This window comes from Odontesthes bonariensis, chromosome 13 (assembly GCF_027942865.1).
Source record: "Odontesthes bonariensis isolate fOdoBon6 chromosome 13, fOdoBon6.hap1, whole genome shotgun sequence".
In the NCBI taxonomy this organism is placed as follows: domain Eukaryota; kingdom Metazoa; phylum Chordata; class Actinopteri; order Atheriniformes; family Atherinopsidae; genus Odontesthes; species Odontesthes bonariensis.
In genome coordinates this window covers 23090484-23107090 of record NC_134518.1, presented here as the reverse complement: position 1 = coordinate 23107090, position 16607 = coordinate 23090484, and the positions used below count along the sequence as shown (strand labels likewise).

At 40.1% G+C, this 16607-nt stretch overlaps 1 protein-coding gene across 1 annotated transcript; it reads left to right on the top strand.

Moving 5' to 3' along the window:
- The first annotated feature begins 1213 nt into the window (after positions 1-1213).
- gdpd2 (glycerophosphodiester phosphodiesterase domain containing 2) lies at positions 1214-16133 on the top strand. Its single transcript, XM_075481649.1, has 16 exons — positions 1214-1478; positions 5260-5414; positions 6167-6270; positions 6408-6501; positions 7819-7878; positions 7963-8061; positions 8159-8249; positions 9964-10109; positions 11681-11763; positions 12001-12160; positions 12258-12464; positions 12543-12691; positions 14687-14834; positions 15015-15097; positions 15190-15218; positions 15529-16133. Exons 2-16 carry the CDS (start codon positions 5328-5330, stop codon positions 15594-15596), a joined length of 1608 nt encoding a protein of 535 aa, XP_075337764.1. The 5' UTR covers positions 1214-1478; positions 5260-5327; the 3' UTR covers positions 15597-16133.
- The last annotated feature ends 474 nt before the right edge of the window (positions 16134-16607 follow it).

Below are 16607 nucleotides of genomic sequence, written 5' to 3'. Positions count from 1 at the left end.
GTCAACAGCTGGCTCTGCTGACTGATTTTAATAGTAAAAACAGTCAAAAAAGGAAGGTAGAGGAATCTCAAGGAGGTATCGGAACATTGTACGGTCATTAGCTCAGTGGGACAAGTGCCAAAAGATGACTTTTGTTATGCTATGTTGTCACTAAGTGTCTCATTTTATCAATAGTGGCAATAATAGAGAGATTATAGGCATGAAATATTCATACCACGTTGATAATACAATGAATTAATCTCAGCTGGTAAAATAACAATAAAAAAATACCCACTACTGATTGAAGATTGTAGTTTGAGGGATTTTTTCTAAAGTTACTTCACTCCATTTTTTAGTTAATTCAATTGCCATTAAAAGAAAAGTGAATTAGTCTGATAAGAACATGTTTTTGCAGGTTTTCTATTGATATTGTGATAATATAAATATATGGTTTAAGACAAGATCATTGTACAGTGGGAATCTGATTTTCTGACACATAATTAAAATTAAAATCCAGATTTCTTAAAAGAGGAGCTGTGCAAATTGCACATTTTGTACTGAATAAATGACACATATTCAGGGTTGCCTTACGACGTCCCTATCAATGTTTCAATCCCAGTGCAACAACTAAAGTAACATTGAGTGGGCAACATTATGTCTATAATGTGTGGAGCTCTCATTATCATTATGGGGGAAGAGTTCATAAAATTTAGAAACAATACTTTGAAACCAAGAATACTCGTGATTCAGAATGGGCAGAGAACGACATGGCATGGAACACCACTGCAATATTATTATCGGGCCACTGAAGCACTGATGTGTACGTCTATCAAATTGTATTTTTTAACCTGTCCAGACAGGTCGAGATCTGTCGATAACAGGTGGTAAATACGCAGTCTCACAGGTGAGGCAGAGGACGGTGCCAAGTCAGTTGTATTCACACCGAACGTTTGCATTAATCCCCTTTTAACTCATCAATTTCTCACTGTAATCATCTCTGTATTACTTATAACTGCCCAATCTTTAATAACTGACATTACGCACGAACGAGCTTTTTTTTTGTTTTGGCGCAACGTTGACTCTCCCAACCGTCACGCAGAAGATCACGACTGTTTAAAACGATCAACTGTCAAAATTGCATCCTTGAAGTTTAGCCACATGTTCTGATAACACATGACGAGTGGGCGAATAAAGCGTCCTTGATGAACGAAGTCGTGACACCTTCGAGGTCGTCTGTGGAAGGCGCTCCATCGACGCTCGGGCAGCCCTTACTTCCTGTGAGCAACAAGTTTACCTCTTGTCGCCGACCTGCTCAGAACTTGTGTCCTCCCACCCTGTTTGGGCGACACCCCTCATCCAAGCGCCCTCATTCATGTGGATCCATTCAAATGCATATCACGGACTCACAGCAAGTGAAAAGGATGCGAGAGAAAGTGAGTCGCGGAGGCGAGCGCAGAGGGTTTCCCACGAAGTGTCCGTCTGTGTGAATTCGATTCACGGTGAGTCACTTTTAGTGTGATTTCATAGATAGATAGATAGATAGATAGATAGATAGATAGATAGATAGATAGATAGATAGATAGATAGATAGATAGATAGATAGATAGATAGATAGATAGATGCACATATGCACCTGATCTTTTGGGGACACTCTCGCAAGTGATTAAAAACACTTGGTTTAGCTGAAGCCAGTCAGTCTGCTTTCATGGGAATCTTTCTAAAGAGGTAAACCTAACACCTTAAGCACTCATACAACGATAATGTTTCAGATAACATTTGAGAACAATGCGATGTTGTTTCTTTTAATCGGTGTGGATATCATAGTGGCAGTCGCTCTCTGCAGCTGTGAAAGGTAACAAGAAAGGAGGGAAAGTTATTCCAGTACCATAAAAGTTGTGTTGGAAACATGTGAAACGTAACGTTGCAGTAACGGTGCAGACAGTCTCCAGCTTCTCTTAATTTCTTTATATATTGCCAGGAAAATGGGAAAGCAGCGGCGAAACACTGACAAATCTGCAAACATAAAAGGAGATAACGTAAGGTAAAAAAAAACAGGGTTTGTTCAATACTGAGCTTAAAATTCCAGTTTTGATTGACCAACTTTATTCTGTAACTCAGTCTGAAATGATGGTGTGGTGGTTAGCACCGTCACCTCACAGCAAGAGGGTTCCTCCAATCCCAGCTGGGGTATTTCAGTGTGGAGTTTGCATGTCCTGCCCTGTGAGGTTAATTGTCTTTAAAGGGAGTGTCTCTGTGCGACCTGTCCAGGGTGTACCCTGCTGCCTCTAGCCCCCCCCCCCCCCCCCCCCCTCGGATTAGGATTAAAGGATAAGACCGGTTTTTTGACATTGGGCCCTTGATTTCACATTATAACATGATGTTCTACTCACCCCTGCTTGTTGTTGAACATTTGGAGCTGTTCCGAAGATATTCGCGAGGCGTCTGGCTGCTCTCTTGAGATATTTGGCCATGAAACGGTTTCCTATGGGCAAGCTTATACAGGCACAAACTATGCTGTTTATAATTTATTAATTACTGTACACTAGCACTGATAACGTGGAGGTGCGTCGCTTACTTAAAAAAATCCGGGTTACTAATTTTGAATTTTAGCCGAATGAATAAATAGGCAGCAGGTCTGTGGGCTGTCTGTGGCAGTAGCACGATGAGGACGTCAGTAACACCCACTTTACGACAAAAAAATCAAAATTACATTCGCCTCGCGAATATCTTCGGAACAGCTCCAAATGTCCAACAACAAGCAGGGGTGAGTAGAACATCATGCTATAATGTGAAATCAAGGGCCCAATGTCAAAAAACCGGTCTTATCCTTTAAGTTTGGTGTGATTAAATTGCTATAGAAATTGGATGGATGCACTCTCTTAGGCCCATGAGGACCCATGGTGACACAGGTGCAACAAAAATGGGCAATCTAACATATATAACGTCACACATCTTTGACACTTGGTGGTATTTCAACTTGTTTTTTTTTTTCCAGAAACGTGATCGATGTGGTCCAATTGTCTGATCTGTTTTATATTCGCTAGGATTTTTCTTATGGGTTAGGCAAGCATTCTTGTCATTTCTTTCAGCAATTCAGGAATTTTACCTCAGGCTTCCGTGAACAGTAGATGGGTCATCTGGAGGTGCAGATGCAACTCTTAGGCCCTGTGCCATTCTTTCCTAGAAATTCTCCTACTTGCAGGTAGATGGTATATAGTTTTTTTTCAGGCTTGCCACTTCTTCATTTGCCCTCCACTTGACCAGATTCCTCAGGTTTTTTTAAGAGCACAAAGCAAACTATCAAGAGGTGCGCCAAGTTTCGTCAAGCAGCTGTCAAGGAATAATGTTGCCGCAGAAAAAAGTCACATTCCTCTGAAAATGGTCAGAAAATAAGTGAAAATGCAGCCAGTTTCCAAAGAAGAAAAAGTGCTGCCGTAGACCAATTAATAGAATTACAGGAAAGGTTGGCTCCTTGGAAGCAAGTTGTAAAGGAAATGAGGCTTTTTCACAGTGCTGAACTTTACTTAATTTCTGTTTCGATCAGTCTCGAGGCAGTAAAATCAAAATCAGGAACTGTTAATACTGAAACAAGACATTGGCTGGGGTTTTATTCTGGACAATTTTAGGTGTCCCAATGTCAAACTTTCCTTTAAGTTCAGGGAAAAATAAGGGCAGAGATTCTGTTATTGTAAAAGGTGCTTTTGTATCTTTAAAGTCTTTTTGTTGGTGACACATTACAAAAAAAAAAAAAGAAAGCTGGAAGGAGAGTTTTGCTGGAGGGGAAAGTTTAACATCTCAACAGCTTGTGGAATGTTGTGAGCAGGGGAAAACCGTTTTTGATCCAACCTACCTCCACCTGCATGGTTTTATGCACCAGTGAGTGAAGAAGAAAGTGAAACTGAGACGTGTTTATTTATATAATATGTATCTTACACATGCACACCCACCCGCAATGGTTAATAACTGCTCACATTGTCAAGCAGTATGTATTAATAATTTCCAGGTTGGCAAACTGCGTCAATGTTATCATTTGATCTACCTAACAATACAGGTATCCGTGAGTGCGCTGCGTTTGTTTTTTGTTGTTTGAGGTTTTATCCATGGTGTGAAATTACATGCTTCAGCTATGGGATGGTGGAGTGCAGTGATTAAAATTATCACTGAACAAATAGAACGCTATTGTGTTCGAAACGGGCACAAATGGGACACTGTTATAAGCCGTCCAACCAGAAAAAAAAGTGCCATGTTGTTCTTTAACTGTAATGGTAAAAAAAAAAAATTTTTCTTTACCATCTTTCTCATCAAGCGGTTAGTCATATTCATTACGGTTATTACACAACACTCAGCTTCCTTGAAGGTTTGGTTTGTGCTGTGAAACAGTGTGCCTTGTGTTTCACTTCAGGCACACAGACCTGTCCAACCACGTGTTTATTAGCTCCAATTTAACGATAGAATCACATCTTCCTCTACGGGATTTAATAGACCGCGAAGGTTAAGTTTCTTTTGGGCTTCCTGGATCGTCTACCAAAACGTGTCCCCTAAGCTTGAACTGGTTCATTACCCTGAAGGCTTTGACTATAAAAACAGTGAGACCAATACAAAATAAGCTGGCCAAAGGCCAAGAAAAATCAAGTTCAACCAGAAAGATGTAGTGAAGGAGCAGTTTCAACAACAGAAACTCCTATTGCTTAACGGGGGTTTATAGGTGGATGACAACTGACGGTTATCATTTCCCATGTCTGTTCCAGTAGATGGGACTGAAACCTGGCACACTGAAACGATAATGTGCCTCAACATGTTGACTAAAATCTTGCTATGACCCGTTTAACAAACAAATATGTGACTGCCTAAACCCAGTTGAAAATTTGTCATTGTGCATGACCAACCATTCACTTTGATTAGGCCTCTTTCTTTACTGACAGTTTATTTCCTGCACGTACTCCCGGTGCATGGCGGTGCCAGTCACTGTGTCCATTTGCGTTGCAAAGGCTCGAACAGTGTGACTTCACTCTCAGGCCAGACCGCGCAGCGCTCTCAATGCCCCACGGTGTTGGCCATTGTGAGCGCTGCCAGAGCCTATACCCGCAGAGGCTCTGTCGAGGGGGTTTTTTTGAGCTGGAATTGCCTTAATACCACAAGAAACCCCCTCTGTCACTGGCTTTCTGTCACAGTCGTCTTTTTCCTTTAATGCTCCACAGGTTTCAATACGGTGAATGAAGACAGGCCTCTCCTCTGTGTTTAGAGAAAGCTTTAATGTGGGCTTCTTTCATCTGTCTTCAGGCAGCAAATATCAGGTGTCCCGACGACACAGAGCAGAATCTCCTGTCTGTGAATGAGGAGGAGACATAATGCCTCACGACACCAGCTGTTTGAGAGTTTTCAGCAGAGGTTCGTACAGCTGCCACTGGAGGAAGTCAAGTGACAATAATAGGAAAGTGAGTATCTTCAGCCAGGTTTGTGTGTGTATTTAGGCTTTCACCTGTAAAAATGCTTTATTTGACCATTTTCCACATCAATGTTCATTCAGTGATCTGTCTCAAACTGCTCCACTGATGTTAGTTTTCTTTGTTCTGCTACTGAACACAACTTTTACAAATCCCAATAATCAGGGATTAACATTCTACAAAGACCGAATTCATGATATTAAACATTACAAATAAGCTGTTCTTACATGCATCCTGGGCTTTGATGGTTCAAATGGACACTTTAGTGGAGAGAAAGCTATTCACATGTTTTTACAACTTGGATAGTGAACAGATGAATGAAAATATGAGGTCCCCATTGTGTGCCAGGCAAAATAAACAAGCTGACAGGCTGTAACAGGCTTGTTTAGGGTTAGGAGGGAACTTGATCATAAAGGTGGAGGAGAAGGGGGTTGTGGTCTATAATTTTGCTCATAAATGAGAGTGTGTGGAAAAGGGCATGTGTGATGTTGAAAGAGCATGAAAGGGTTGTTTGTGTTGAGCTGTCATAATGAAATGCAAGGGAACAAAACCAACTATGTAAAAATGTTGGCTGCGTTCCATTATCTGATCTCGTTGCTGATAAAATTTATCACACACACTTTCACTCACACACACACGCTCACATACACAAAAACGATTCATGTAATTTTACTCAGGTATTACCAAAAAGTCCAGATATTTTTCCTACAACCTTTTTTCTCCTTTTTTTTTCTCCATTTCAGTGTTCGTGCTGCTGGTTCTCAGTCGTCACTGTGGTCTCTCTGTTCTCACTGTGCTGGATGTACATTTGTCTGGTTACGTTCAATGACAGAGAGGATGTTAATTCGTAAGTAAATGCAAAGAAATCACTGAACCACTCACTGAATAGTTAAAAAGAAGCCCGGAATTCTCCATATTTGTCAGTTTATATAAGTGACCCGTACTCTGTTAACCTCGTGCTACCCTCTGTTGTTCTCATATCAGGGAGGCATTCGCAGCGCTGAAACGGTGGGTGAACTGGTTCATGGTGCTGATCATCATTTCTGCCGTGTTAACCGCCTACTGCGTTCTGCTGCTGGTGAGAACTAGCATCACTGTGATTCTGAAACTATGGACTGTGCAGAATATATCACATGTTATTGTAATGGAGCAGGCTAATTTCTGGGACTTTCTATCTGGAAGTGATGCTAATTGGTGGGATTGCTGTAGAGCTCAGTCCCACTGTTTGTTGCTGTGTCAGCAAAAAAAAGCAGTCGATCATTTTCCCCGACAGAGTGCAACAAGTACTCCAATCAAAAGGTGCGGTGCGTTTAACAAGGGCACATAAGTTTGACATAAGTTTCACTTTGATGCATTCACATTAACATGACATCATCTTACACTTGTGTCACTTCCTGGTTTGGTTTAGGCAACATTCCTTAGTTTAGGGATAGAAAACAAAACAAAACTACTTGGTTATTGGAGAAAACTATCATGGTAAGGGTGTAAAATACATTATTTTTATAACATCACTGTCACCTACACCATTGTTTCAGCCTTAGGGCGTTCCTCAAGGAAGAAATCTTTTTTCCACTGATCTTGAGCAAGGCCCCAGAAGGTCGAAACGTTGATCAATAATCAATGATCATGATCAATTTGGCTGCCTGTGGAGCCAGAGTGTGCAGCACTTTTTTTCTTTTCAATGATCTGCTCCTAGTGATCAGCACCTCACTACAATCTTCGGTGGGCTGCATATGACTGAAATTATGGTCTTTGTGCTACGCCACCGTCACCTTTTGACACCTTTGATGCAGTTGCCCTCGCAACCACTACAAGTTGCATTATTGTTAAAAGTAATAGATGTGGAAAAGTAATCATCAAGTCTTAGAAAGAAATCTCTTTTTTTCTCTCACAGTGTAACTCTCCAGGCCAACAGATATACACTTTGTATGCTAGAAGCTTCCAAATGACAGGAATGCCGCTAACTACCCCATAGATTCAAATACAGTGAGAACAGGATTTTCAGTAAAAAAAAAAAAAAAACTGAAGTGACTCTGTATATAACTTGCACACGTGCCAATATCTTTTACACCAGAAACACAGAGATCACACCGATTTGTGTGAGAAAGCCTCGCAATAGTCGTGGCACAACTGCGTCAACTGGACTCATCTTTGTTCCTTGAACAGTACAGGTTAAAGACCAACTCTGAGGGATTTCTCCTTCAGAGTCGGTTAGAACGTTTCAATTAACATCACCATGGCGACCTCAAATGCCACTCAGTAATTTGACAATCGAAATCTTCTCTCATCTCTGTCCTTTTTACACAGAAGACGGGCGGTTTCAGCAGCATAATTTCTTCAGAAATTGTCATGTTCCAATTTTATTTTTCTAAATAACTTTCAATGTTCATTACAGCTCTTTGCACTGGTCCAAGTAGCCTTAGGAGAAAAACTGGACTTACACTGGCTGCATAAGGTATTATAAACATTTACATGTTCAGCTTTCTGTATTAACTTTGCTTATATTGCTAAATATAATATTTGCTTGGTCTCTGCACAGATTTTCCTCTGTTTTGGTGTGATATTCATCGCTCTTGGAGTCGCGGGAATAAGTATCAAGTGGAAAAGAGAATGGCCGATTGTTCCTCTTTCACTCCAGGTACAGTGGGAGTACAGATCATTAGTGTAAGCATCTCTGCTTTTAACATGGCTCTTAGTTGTTTATGACCGTCATGTGTTTTTGTACCTCTTGGTAGGCCACGGCTCCTTTCTTGCAGTTTGGTGCTGTTGGAGCCTTAACTCTGCTAAGCTCGTTTGTCTTCCAGAGCTACCACATGGCCAAAGGCGGTACGTGTCAGACACTGGATATGGACGACATTTTACCAGACACATATACAGTTACATAAAAAGAGTCTGTCAACTATGTGAAACAAGTGGCATTTCTGAACTGGTTACATGTGAAAGGTGACCTGAGCCTCACTTAGAGACAAACAGGATCTGACTGAACCAAAAACGATCAAACAGTTGAACTTGTCATGTCTTTATCACTCAGAAATGAAACATGTTTATTTAGTAACCCACTGAACTCACTTTAGCAGCACAACTTCCATCAGAAATGTTCTGATGGCTGTCTGATTGAGAAACGTTTTTTAAAGCAACGACAGGTGAAAAGGACATTTGGATTTTTTTTTAAAGTGGGGTTGTGTGGAATACCTGAGTGTCTTACCTGTGGTCATATAATCAGTGAGTTGGTCAAGCAGACCTTTGCCATCTAAAACAATATTACACTGATATTGAAAGTATAAGAATTTAACACAACCACAGTTTTAAAAAAATGAAATACTCAGTCAGCCACTGTGTTGCTGATTTACTTGTGTGTTGTCTTGTTACATAACATTTTCCCTAAAGCCATGGATTGTTGCCCAGATATTCACCTGTAAAATGTGTAGACATAGGTGCTCTATTCATTTTTCCCCCAATAATTTAAAGCTGCCGAGGCTTGGAGTTGGTAAAGCAGCCTCATGACAACTCCCCTCACTGTGCATTGCACTTTTTCCCCTCACAAAATATCACTTTGATATAAAATTTTGCAGAAAAGTTTGGTAATTGGCACCTTCTGTAACTGGAGACATGCCATGTGTTTGTTTTTTTTTTGTTACCTGCAGGTTCTTGCACAATCTCTCAGGCTTAGAAGCTGTGTTGTTGGTGAGAACTTTACGGGATGCTTCAGTCACTGTAAAGCAGCTACAGTCCTACATTTCATTAGTTTGCAGTTTATGCAGGTCTATAAAGACGCTTGTGCAGACTTTTCCAGTTCTGAGTAATCTCTATAATTCTTCTTCCAAGGTCCTGTGAAAGTTATTAGTTCGTACCAAACAGTCTTCCTTAGGAGCAGCAGATGTTGTCATTGAGCAGACATGCACTTTGTCTCCTTGAATGGAACCCGTAACTTTCAGAGTAGTCTTTAACAAAGAAGTTCACATAGTTTATCCAGCCCGGACTGTGAGAGAGTGCTCAATAAAGTAGAGCTCTTTGTATTTTTTAGTAATTTCTTTTGTCAGTTGTAACCGGTCAAGTGACGAACACCACATTAACATTTTATAAATGAAATCATCCCGATCCATTCTGTGTAACTGCATAATAGCTGCTTTGAAAATAAGAGAAAATCAATTGTACAAGTCAATATGAGATGGATTTCCATGTGTCTTAAAGGTGGGAAGATTACGTGAGTAACACAAAACTCTTGCAATAGATCAAACACAGCATGTCATTGTCTATGTCTAATTATTTGAACAGTCATAAATTCAACAAATGGGAATTGCTTGTGATTCACAGTGACTGGAGAGAAACATTATAACATGATAACTCCTGTAGTGGACAAAAGAGATACAAATGAATAAAAGGAGGGTGTCTGGTACGGAATGGGAAAACCACAATTGAAATGTATCATTCTCCCATTGGAACATTCTACTCATGAAAGGGACTTCTGCAGAGAGCTTGTGGTCAGAGTGAAGGCAGCGTAAATAGCTTAAATATTATTGTTTTATTTTGATTTCTCTAGGATCTAAGTTCCTGATTGCATTGGTATTTCTAACCGTGTCAGCTGCCATCTTCCTGTGTCCCCTGATCATCCAGTCGCCTTGTTTGATAAGCATGGAGAGTTTACCTGAGAAGCCGAAACTCTTTGGCCACAGAGGCGCACCGATGGTGAGCATCCTGTTTGACTTGTCAGCACCCTAAAGATAAATATGGTGCGCCTTGCAACGCGTTGGAAAGCTTTGGAAAGAGCTGCAGAGCACTGGAACTCTTAACACTGAATTTAATTTGCATATTACTTATTTTATTTGAGTTGCTATCAACTTGAGCAAGCGGTTTGGGGTTAAAAAGGTTACTTGATTTAATGTACTTATGCTGAATCAGTGGAAAAAAAGATGAGAAAACAAATTAGAGAGATTTTATGTAAACTTTGCACTCTTGCTCTCGGTTCGGTAGTTTTTGAACGTGCAGCTATGTTGATTGGTTGATCAATGATTTATATGAAGCTTTAAAAAGTTGTAGTCATTTCAGTCGGGACCAAGAAATGTTAAATAAAGTATTGTATCACGGCAGTTTTCAAGTTATAACAACTCAGATGTTCCAATTGTTTCTTGCTTATATATTTCAATGAATAAAAGAACAGAAAAAACAAATGTGCATGACGTCACCTCGGATGATCTCTAACTCTAAAACTCGAGCCCGCAAGCACGAGACGGGAGTAACTTTTGTTTGTCATCATATCGACCTCACTCACATCAGTAATTATACAGTAATTATATCAGTAATTAACATCTTTCACCAGATATTTTCAGCCTCAAAGCAATATGCTTCAGACATTAAAATACAGCTTATCTGCTATGATGAAGAGTCATGATGATAATTATTTTTAATGAAATTCCAGCAGTTGCATATAAATGCTCTCAAATTACAGCAGGGCAACTTTGATTGCTTCACTTTTCGAGTCTTAAAGAACATGGATTGCACTACACTTTATGTGTTTATGGTCATTACCAGAGTGAGCTTTTTAAAAAACGCTCGTGCAGGCAGTCGCACTGCAGCGGAGAGGTCGGTGGTGTGGATACAAACATGCAGCTGCAACGGAGCACTTGCCCACAAACACGCCAAGTTCCAGCACGAGTGAGGCTGTCAAGAGAACAAATTCAATTTAATTAATTTAATTAGGATCAGAATCAGAATCGGAATCAGAATTAGAAAAGATTTTATTGCCAAGTAATTTTCACATCACAAGGAATTTGGCCTGGTCTGTTTGGTGCAATAAAACAAAAAATATAATAATGATAAAATAAAATAATAAAATATAAAATAATAAAAATATATGTACAAACTTAGTACCATCATGTTCATAGAAAATGAAAATAAGCTTTTATGAAGCATTACCTTTAACCTTTCATTTGTAATCAGCTTCTAAAATCCTTCCAAACGTATCGATTCCTACGTTACCACTAGAAAATACATTTCGACTAATAATCTGTTCCCTCAAATATCTGAAACCACGCTGCCTTTTCATATATTTACATAACAGCAAACAGTCCACCCAGGCTCAGGTGTAAGCAAAAGTTGTGTGAGGGCCCCATATGCTGTTCAGCTGCGTCCTCGTCAGTTTGCGCTGCTGCTGGGTCACCAACAAGCTCCATTTAACAGAGTTTAAAGGGTTGTGTGTGTTCACACTGCTTTGGATAGTACATGAGTGTGTCTCATCCATATGTCCTCACCGTGTTAAGCTTGCCCCAGAGAACACCATGATGTCGTTTGAGAGGAGCATTGCATGCGGAGTGACGGCCTTCGAGACAGACGTGCAGCTCAGGTACAATAAAAATATGTTTGCCTCGTTCGTAGAACTGAGTTGATTTATGTCAATTTAGCAGCACTGTGGATGTCAGTTCTGTGTCAGATATAGACCAAAACAATCTGCCCTTCAAAACTCATCTCTACAGATGTTGAATAACATACGAATGATAAATGAAATATATTGTTTCATGTGTTTTTGGGTATAATTTCATCTTTAAGTATGCTACTAATTGTCAGTATCTCTTGAATTTAGTAAAGACAGAGTTCCCTTCTTGATGCACGACAGTAAGTCTGAGTTCCTGCTGAGAACAACGAACGTTAAAAAGAGGTTCCCTAATAAAACATTCCAACGCAGCATTAACCTGACCTTTGAGGAGTTGCGGAGTCTGAATGCGGGGGAATGGTTCCTTAAGGTGAGGACTGCGCCTCCACACATGCTTGACCGCACATTTGCAAGCTACAGTCAAAATCTCCAGATACATGAAGCATCAAAGCTATCTGACTTTGCAGACGGATCCTTTCCAAACATTGTCCCGGTTGTCTGAAGAGGAGAAGGAAACAGCAAGAAATCAGACAATACCTTCTCTGCGTCAGCTTCTGAACCTCTCCAGACAGCACAATATCTCAGTGATATTTGACCTTTATAGTCCTGACCAGAAGGTAGACACTGTGGACACAGTCAAGACTATTTTAGAGTCTGGCATTGACCCAAGCCTGGTAAGTCTAATCCCTGTCGGAGTGGTGGAGACACTTCATTCTAAAACACATTATCAAAGCATTCTTATTTTTTCATAGGTTCTCTGGCTTCCTAAAGATGAGAGAGACTACGTGCAGGAGACTGCTCCAGGTTTCATCCAGGTTTACGACAATGACACTGAGATGCTGGAAAAAGGGGGAAGCTACCTCAATGTCAAATACAGCCAGCTGAGTGTGGAGAGAATCAGGTAAAAACAAGGGTAATACAGTCAAGCCACATTATCTGCTGTATGTCAGCTGGTCTACATGATGAGATTAATTAGATTATAGCTATAGTTCAATTATGCTCCTTATTTGAGCAAGGGCAATTATCCAAGTATACATGGTGGGGAATCTAGCATGCTGAGACATGGAGGTGTGAGATCAGCCCCCAGGGACCACAGATTTATGTAATGTCCCAGCCCTGCAGTGTTGTTTGATTGACAAATAAACCAACCAGTTACTGAAGAATGGCATGCAGTGTGGCAACATGTTGTAAGAGGTCTCCGTAGGAACTGTTGACACCGCCTTGCTTTCCTTTAAAAATTTCCACATCTCTTGTCCCCTAAATGTTTTACTGGCACTGCTAGCAGGAGTCATGATGCTCCTAATGTGCAGGGTCAGTCCAGTATGTGTCTTCATCTTTTCACATACAGCATCTTGCAAAAGCTGCGAAGACAAACTGACCTCCAAAGGATTCAAGATTCAAAAAGCTTTATTTATCCTGAAGGAAATTGCTGTGCAAAGGAAAATAAAAATAAAAATATAAATATAAATAAATAAATAAAATAAAATAAAATAAAATAAAGCTAACCGAAAATAACATAAGTAACTGAATACAATATGTGGAAAAAGGGATGAATTTAAAGAGGAAGGAATCTCTGCAATGTTTTATTGTGAAACGCTTTTTTTGGAATTATGGTTGGAGCAAAGGAGGGTGTTACTAAGTTCTGAGCATGTCCCAGACTTTTGCCTCACTCCCTTTTCCTCTTGTTACTTTGAAATTGCAAAAAGTTAGAAATAGTTACGTACTTTCACATCTTACAATCCTCAAGTGTGTCTCTTCCTTTTGGAGATCAGATCATCATCTACTAACTCAGCCTGCCTCAATGACAGAAAACGTGTTCATATGATTTTTATTTCATTGTTGTTATATTTTTTTTTATGCAAGCAAATGCAAAAATGATCATATACGATCAGCCATAACATTATGACCACCTGCCTAATATAGAGTGTGCTCTCCTCATCTTGCCATAAGAGCTCTGACCAGTCAAGGCGTGGTCAAAGAACATCTGAGGGTGTCGTGGAGTGTCTCGTACCAGGACCTTAGCAAAGGATCCTTTGGGCCCTTCGGATTGTAGTTAGGCTCTCTGTTTATTGGACTTGCTTTGCACGAATGCCATCAGAACCCATGTGATTGGTATCTGGAGAGTTTAGAGGTCAGGGGAACACCTCAGGCTCTTTGACATACTTTTTAGCCCTTTCCTAAGATATCCCTCTGTGGAAATCTGCTCATTACCAGATTGGTGTTGGTATACTGTATGGCTCTAGGGGGTGATTGGTCTGCAGAAATGTCTAGGAAGGGGGCAAAGTACTCTGTGAGTACCAGGATGCAGGTTTCCCCAGCAGAACATGGCACTGGATCAAGATGAGAAGTGTCAGTGATTTTATTGTTATGGCTGATCTGTGTATATATGATATATATAATTATATGGAGAGATGGGGAGGCGTACTTAATCCGCAATAAAGTGTAGGTGGGTGGTACGTGTCAAAGTGACATCTGCATAAATGCCGGCACCCAACATTTCCTGGCAGAACATTGCATTGTTGAGGAGATGATCAATATTAATCTCTGCACCTGTCAGTGGTTGTAAAGCTGTGGCTGATGGATGTTTGTCTGCAGTAAGTGGGTGTATGCCTGTATGCCAAAAATCTGTGTAAAACATTTATGGTGATCTTTTATTCTACATTTTACATACACATATATGTATATACACATTGCAAAAACTGCACCAACAGAGAACCTCCAGTGCATTTGGCAGGTTTTAATATTGCAGCTGGTTGGTGTATTTACAACATTACATTGCCTGGCCCATGCAATATGCAATATGGCCCGTGCAATATGAAAATATTTATGGTTCTGGTTTCCATAGAGGTTTGCATGTGCTGCATTTTGTTTCTGATGATGTGTCTGTATCTGACAGAGAACTCCGAAAGGAGAACGTTACAGTGAACCTGTGGGTGGTTAACGAGCGCTGGCTGTTCTCTCTGCTGTGGTGTGCAGGAGCCGGCTCCGTTACCACCAACTCCTGCGACCTCCTAAATGAAATGAAGGAGCCTGACTGGCGCATGGTAAGCAACACATAACAGCTGCACTTACAGGAGACGCTCATTTACTCGCCTCCCTGTTCATTTCATCAACCCAGCATGTAATACCAGCATTTCCAAGTTCTTGTTTTAGACAGTTTTCTACCACTGTTTTCCCAGCTATGTGCCACACTTTGATCCTGCGGCCATGTTTGTGCGTTTCAGGCACCTTCCAAGTACAGAATGATATGGATTTTGGTGGATGCGGCATCAGTTTTGTTAATGGTTGGGCTGTACATCTTTCAGTGGTAAGCTGAGCACAACTTTGCTTCCCAAATGTTTGTGTTTTTTCTTGACAACAGTGAACAAACTGACTTTTCTGCTTCACTGTTTCTGCCAGGAAAACATGCTGCTCCTGCTGCAGAGAAGGTACTTACATGTCATTATATCAACCAAATAATCAGTTTATCAATGAATTATTATGCATTCTCATTTTACAAACAAGTAAATGTTTGGCTCCTTGGTTTTTTGACTTTTTAGCAACTATATCGACAATGGTGATGATCGTAAAAAGGCTAACTACCAATAAGTACATGATGGCCATTGAGGTTTTGGACTCAGTGTTTGACCTTAATAACTGTAATGTAAATAAAATTACATTGTTTCTGTACATAACAAATGATGTGTCTTTACAAAATAACACTCCAGAGGATTTCTTTCTTTTCTTTATTTCTGACAGAGAGGCAAAGAGACGGCAGTTCAGTCCAGGATGAGAAAGAAATGTTTCCTTTCTTAACCGCCGTGTAGTTTCGACAGACCTCAGCAGCAGATGTTTCACCCCTGAAGCTGTCCTACATCCTTTTCTGCTCCGCCACAGCAGATCGGAGCTGTAAAAGGAATAAAGCTGGAGTGTCAGTTTATGAAACCATTAAATGTAGAAAGTAATTTACTTTTTACTGAGATTATAAGATGTAAAGCAAATGTCACAAAAATGCTGCTGGGTGGCAGGTTGTTACATAGGTTGTTACTTGAGTTTTTATGTTTTATTGTTCATCTCTTGCTACTGAAAATAAAGTGCCTTTGACTTTCTGATTGTACAACATGTACTGTTAATCTGCGTTATTTAGTCTTGGCACTTTATTTCTTAAAAAAGGTAATTGTTTCACCACTTCAGGAAAGATGCGTATGTAATTAGAGCCAAATACACTAAAACTTCTTTTGTTTTTTAACCGAGTCCTGTGTCTGCATCTTATCCTTCACTGCACTCTGTACTCTAAGGGGAGGAATAAAAACTTGTATCTGGGCAAACGTATGTGTTGAGAATAAAACTGATTGGATTTCTTAGTTTGACATGCAAATGCTTCCTTTTTATGTATAAAAACTAATCTTTGATAAACACCAAGCTTTGTTTTCTACATTCTCATTCAGTGTCAAACCTCAAGAAGCATTTTAGAGATATTTTAAGAGTCGACACATATATGGGCCTCAGTTTTCTGCACCCAACTACTGTGAAAGGATGTAAAGAATGGAAACCGACAGAACTGCCTGTTAAACCCATCCACAGGAGTCCTGCTCCATCAGCGTCCCTGCACCCTAACTCCATGTCACAAAACTAACCACTGGATCTCCACTGCCAGTTTAGTAAAAGCAATTAAGTTTAGTAAATGGCAGATATTACATCATATATGAAAAAACAAGCGAAATTTCACAGTTTAGTCATACCTACAGTGGACTCGGACATTATTCAGCCCACATCACCTGTTCACTTTCTCATGTATATTTAATATGAAGTGTTGCCATTTTTGCCAATTATTCCAC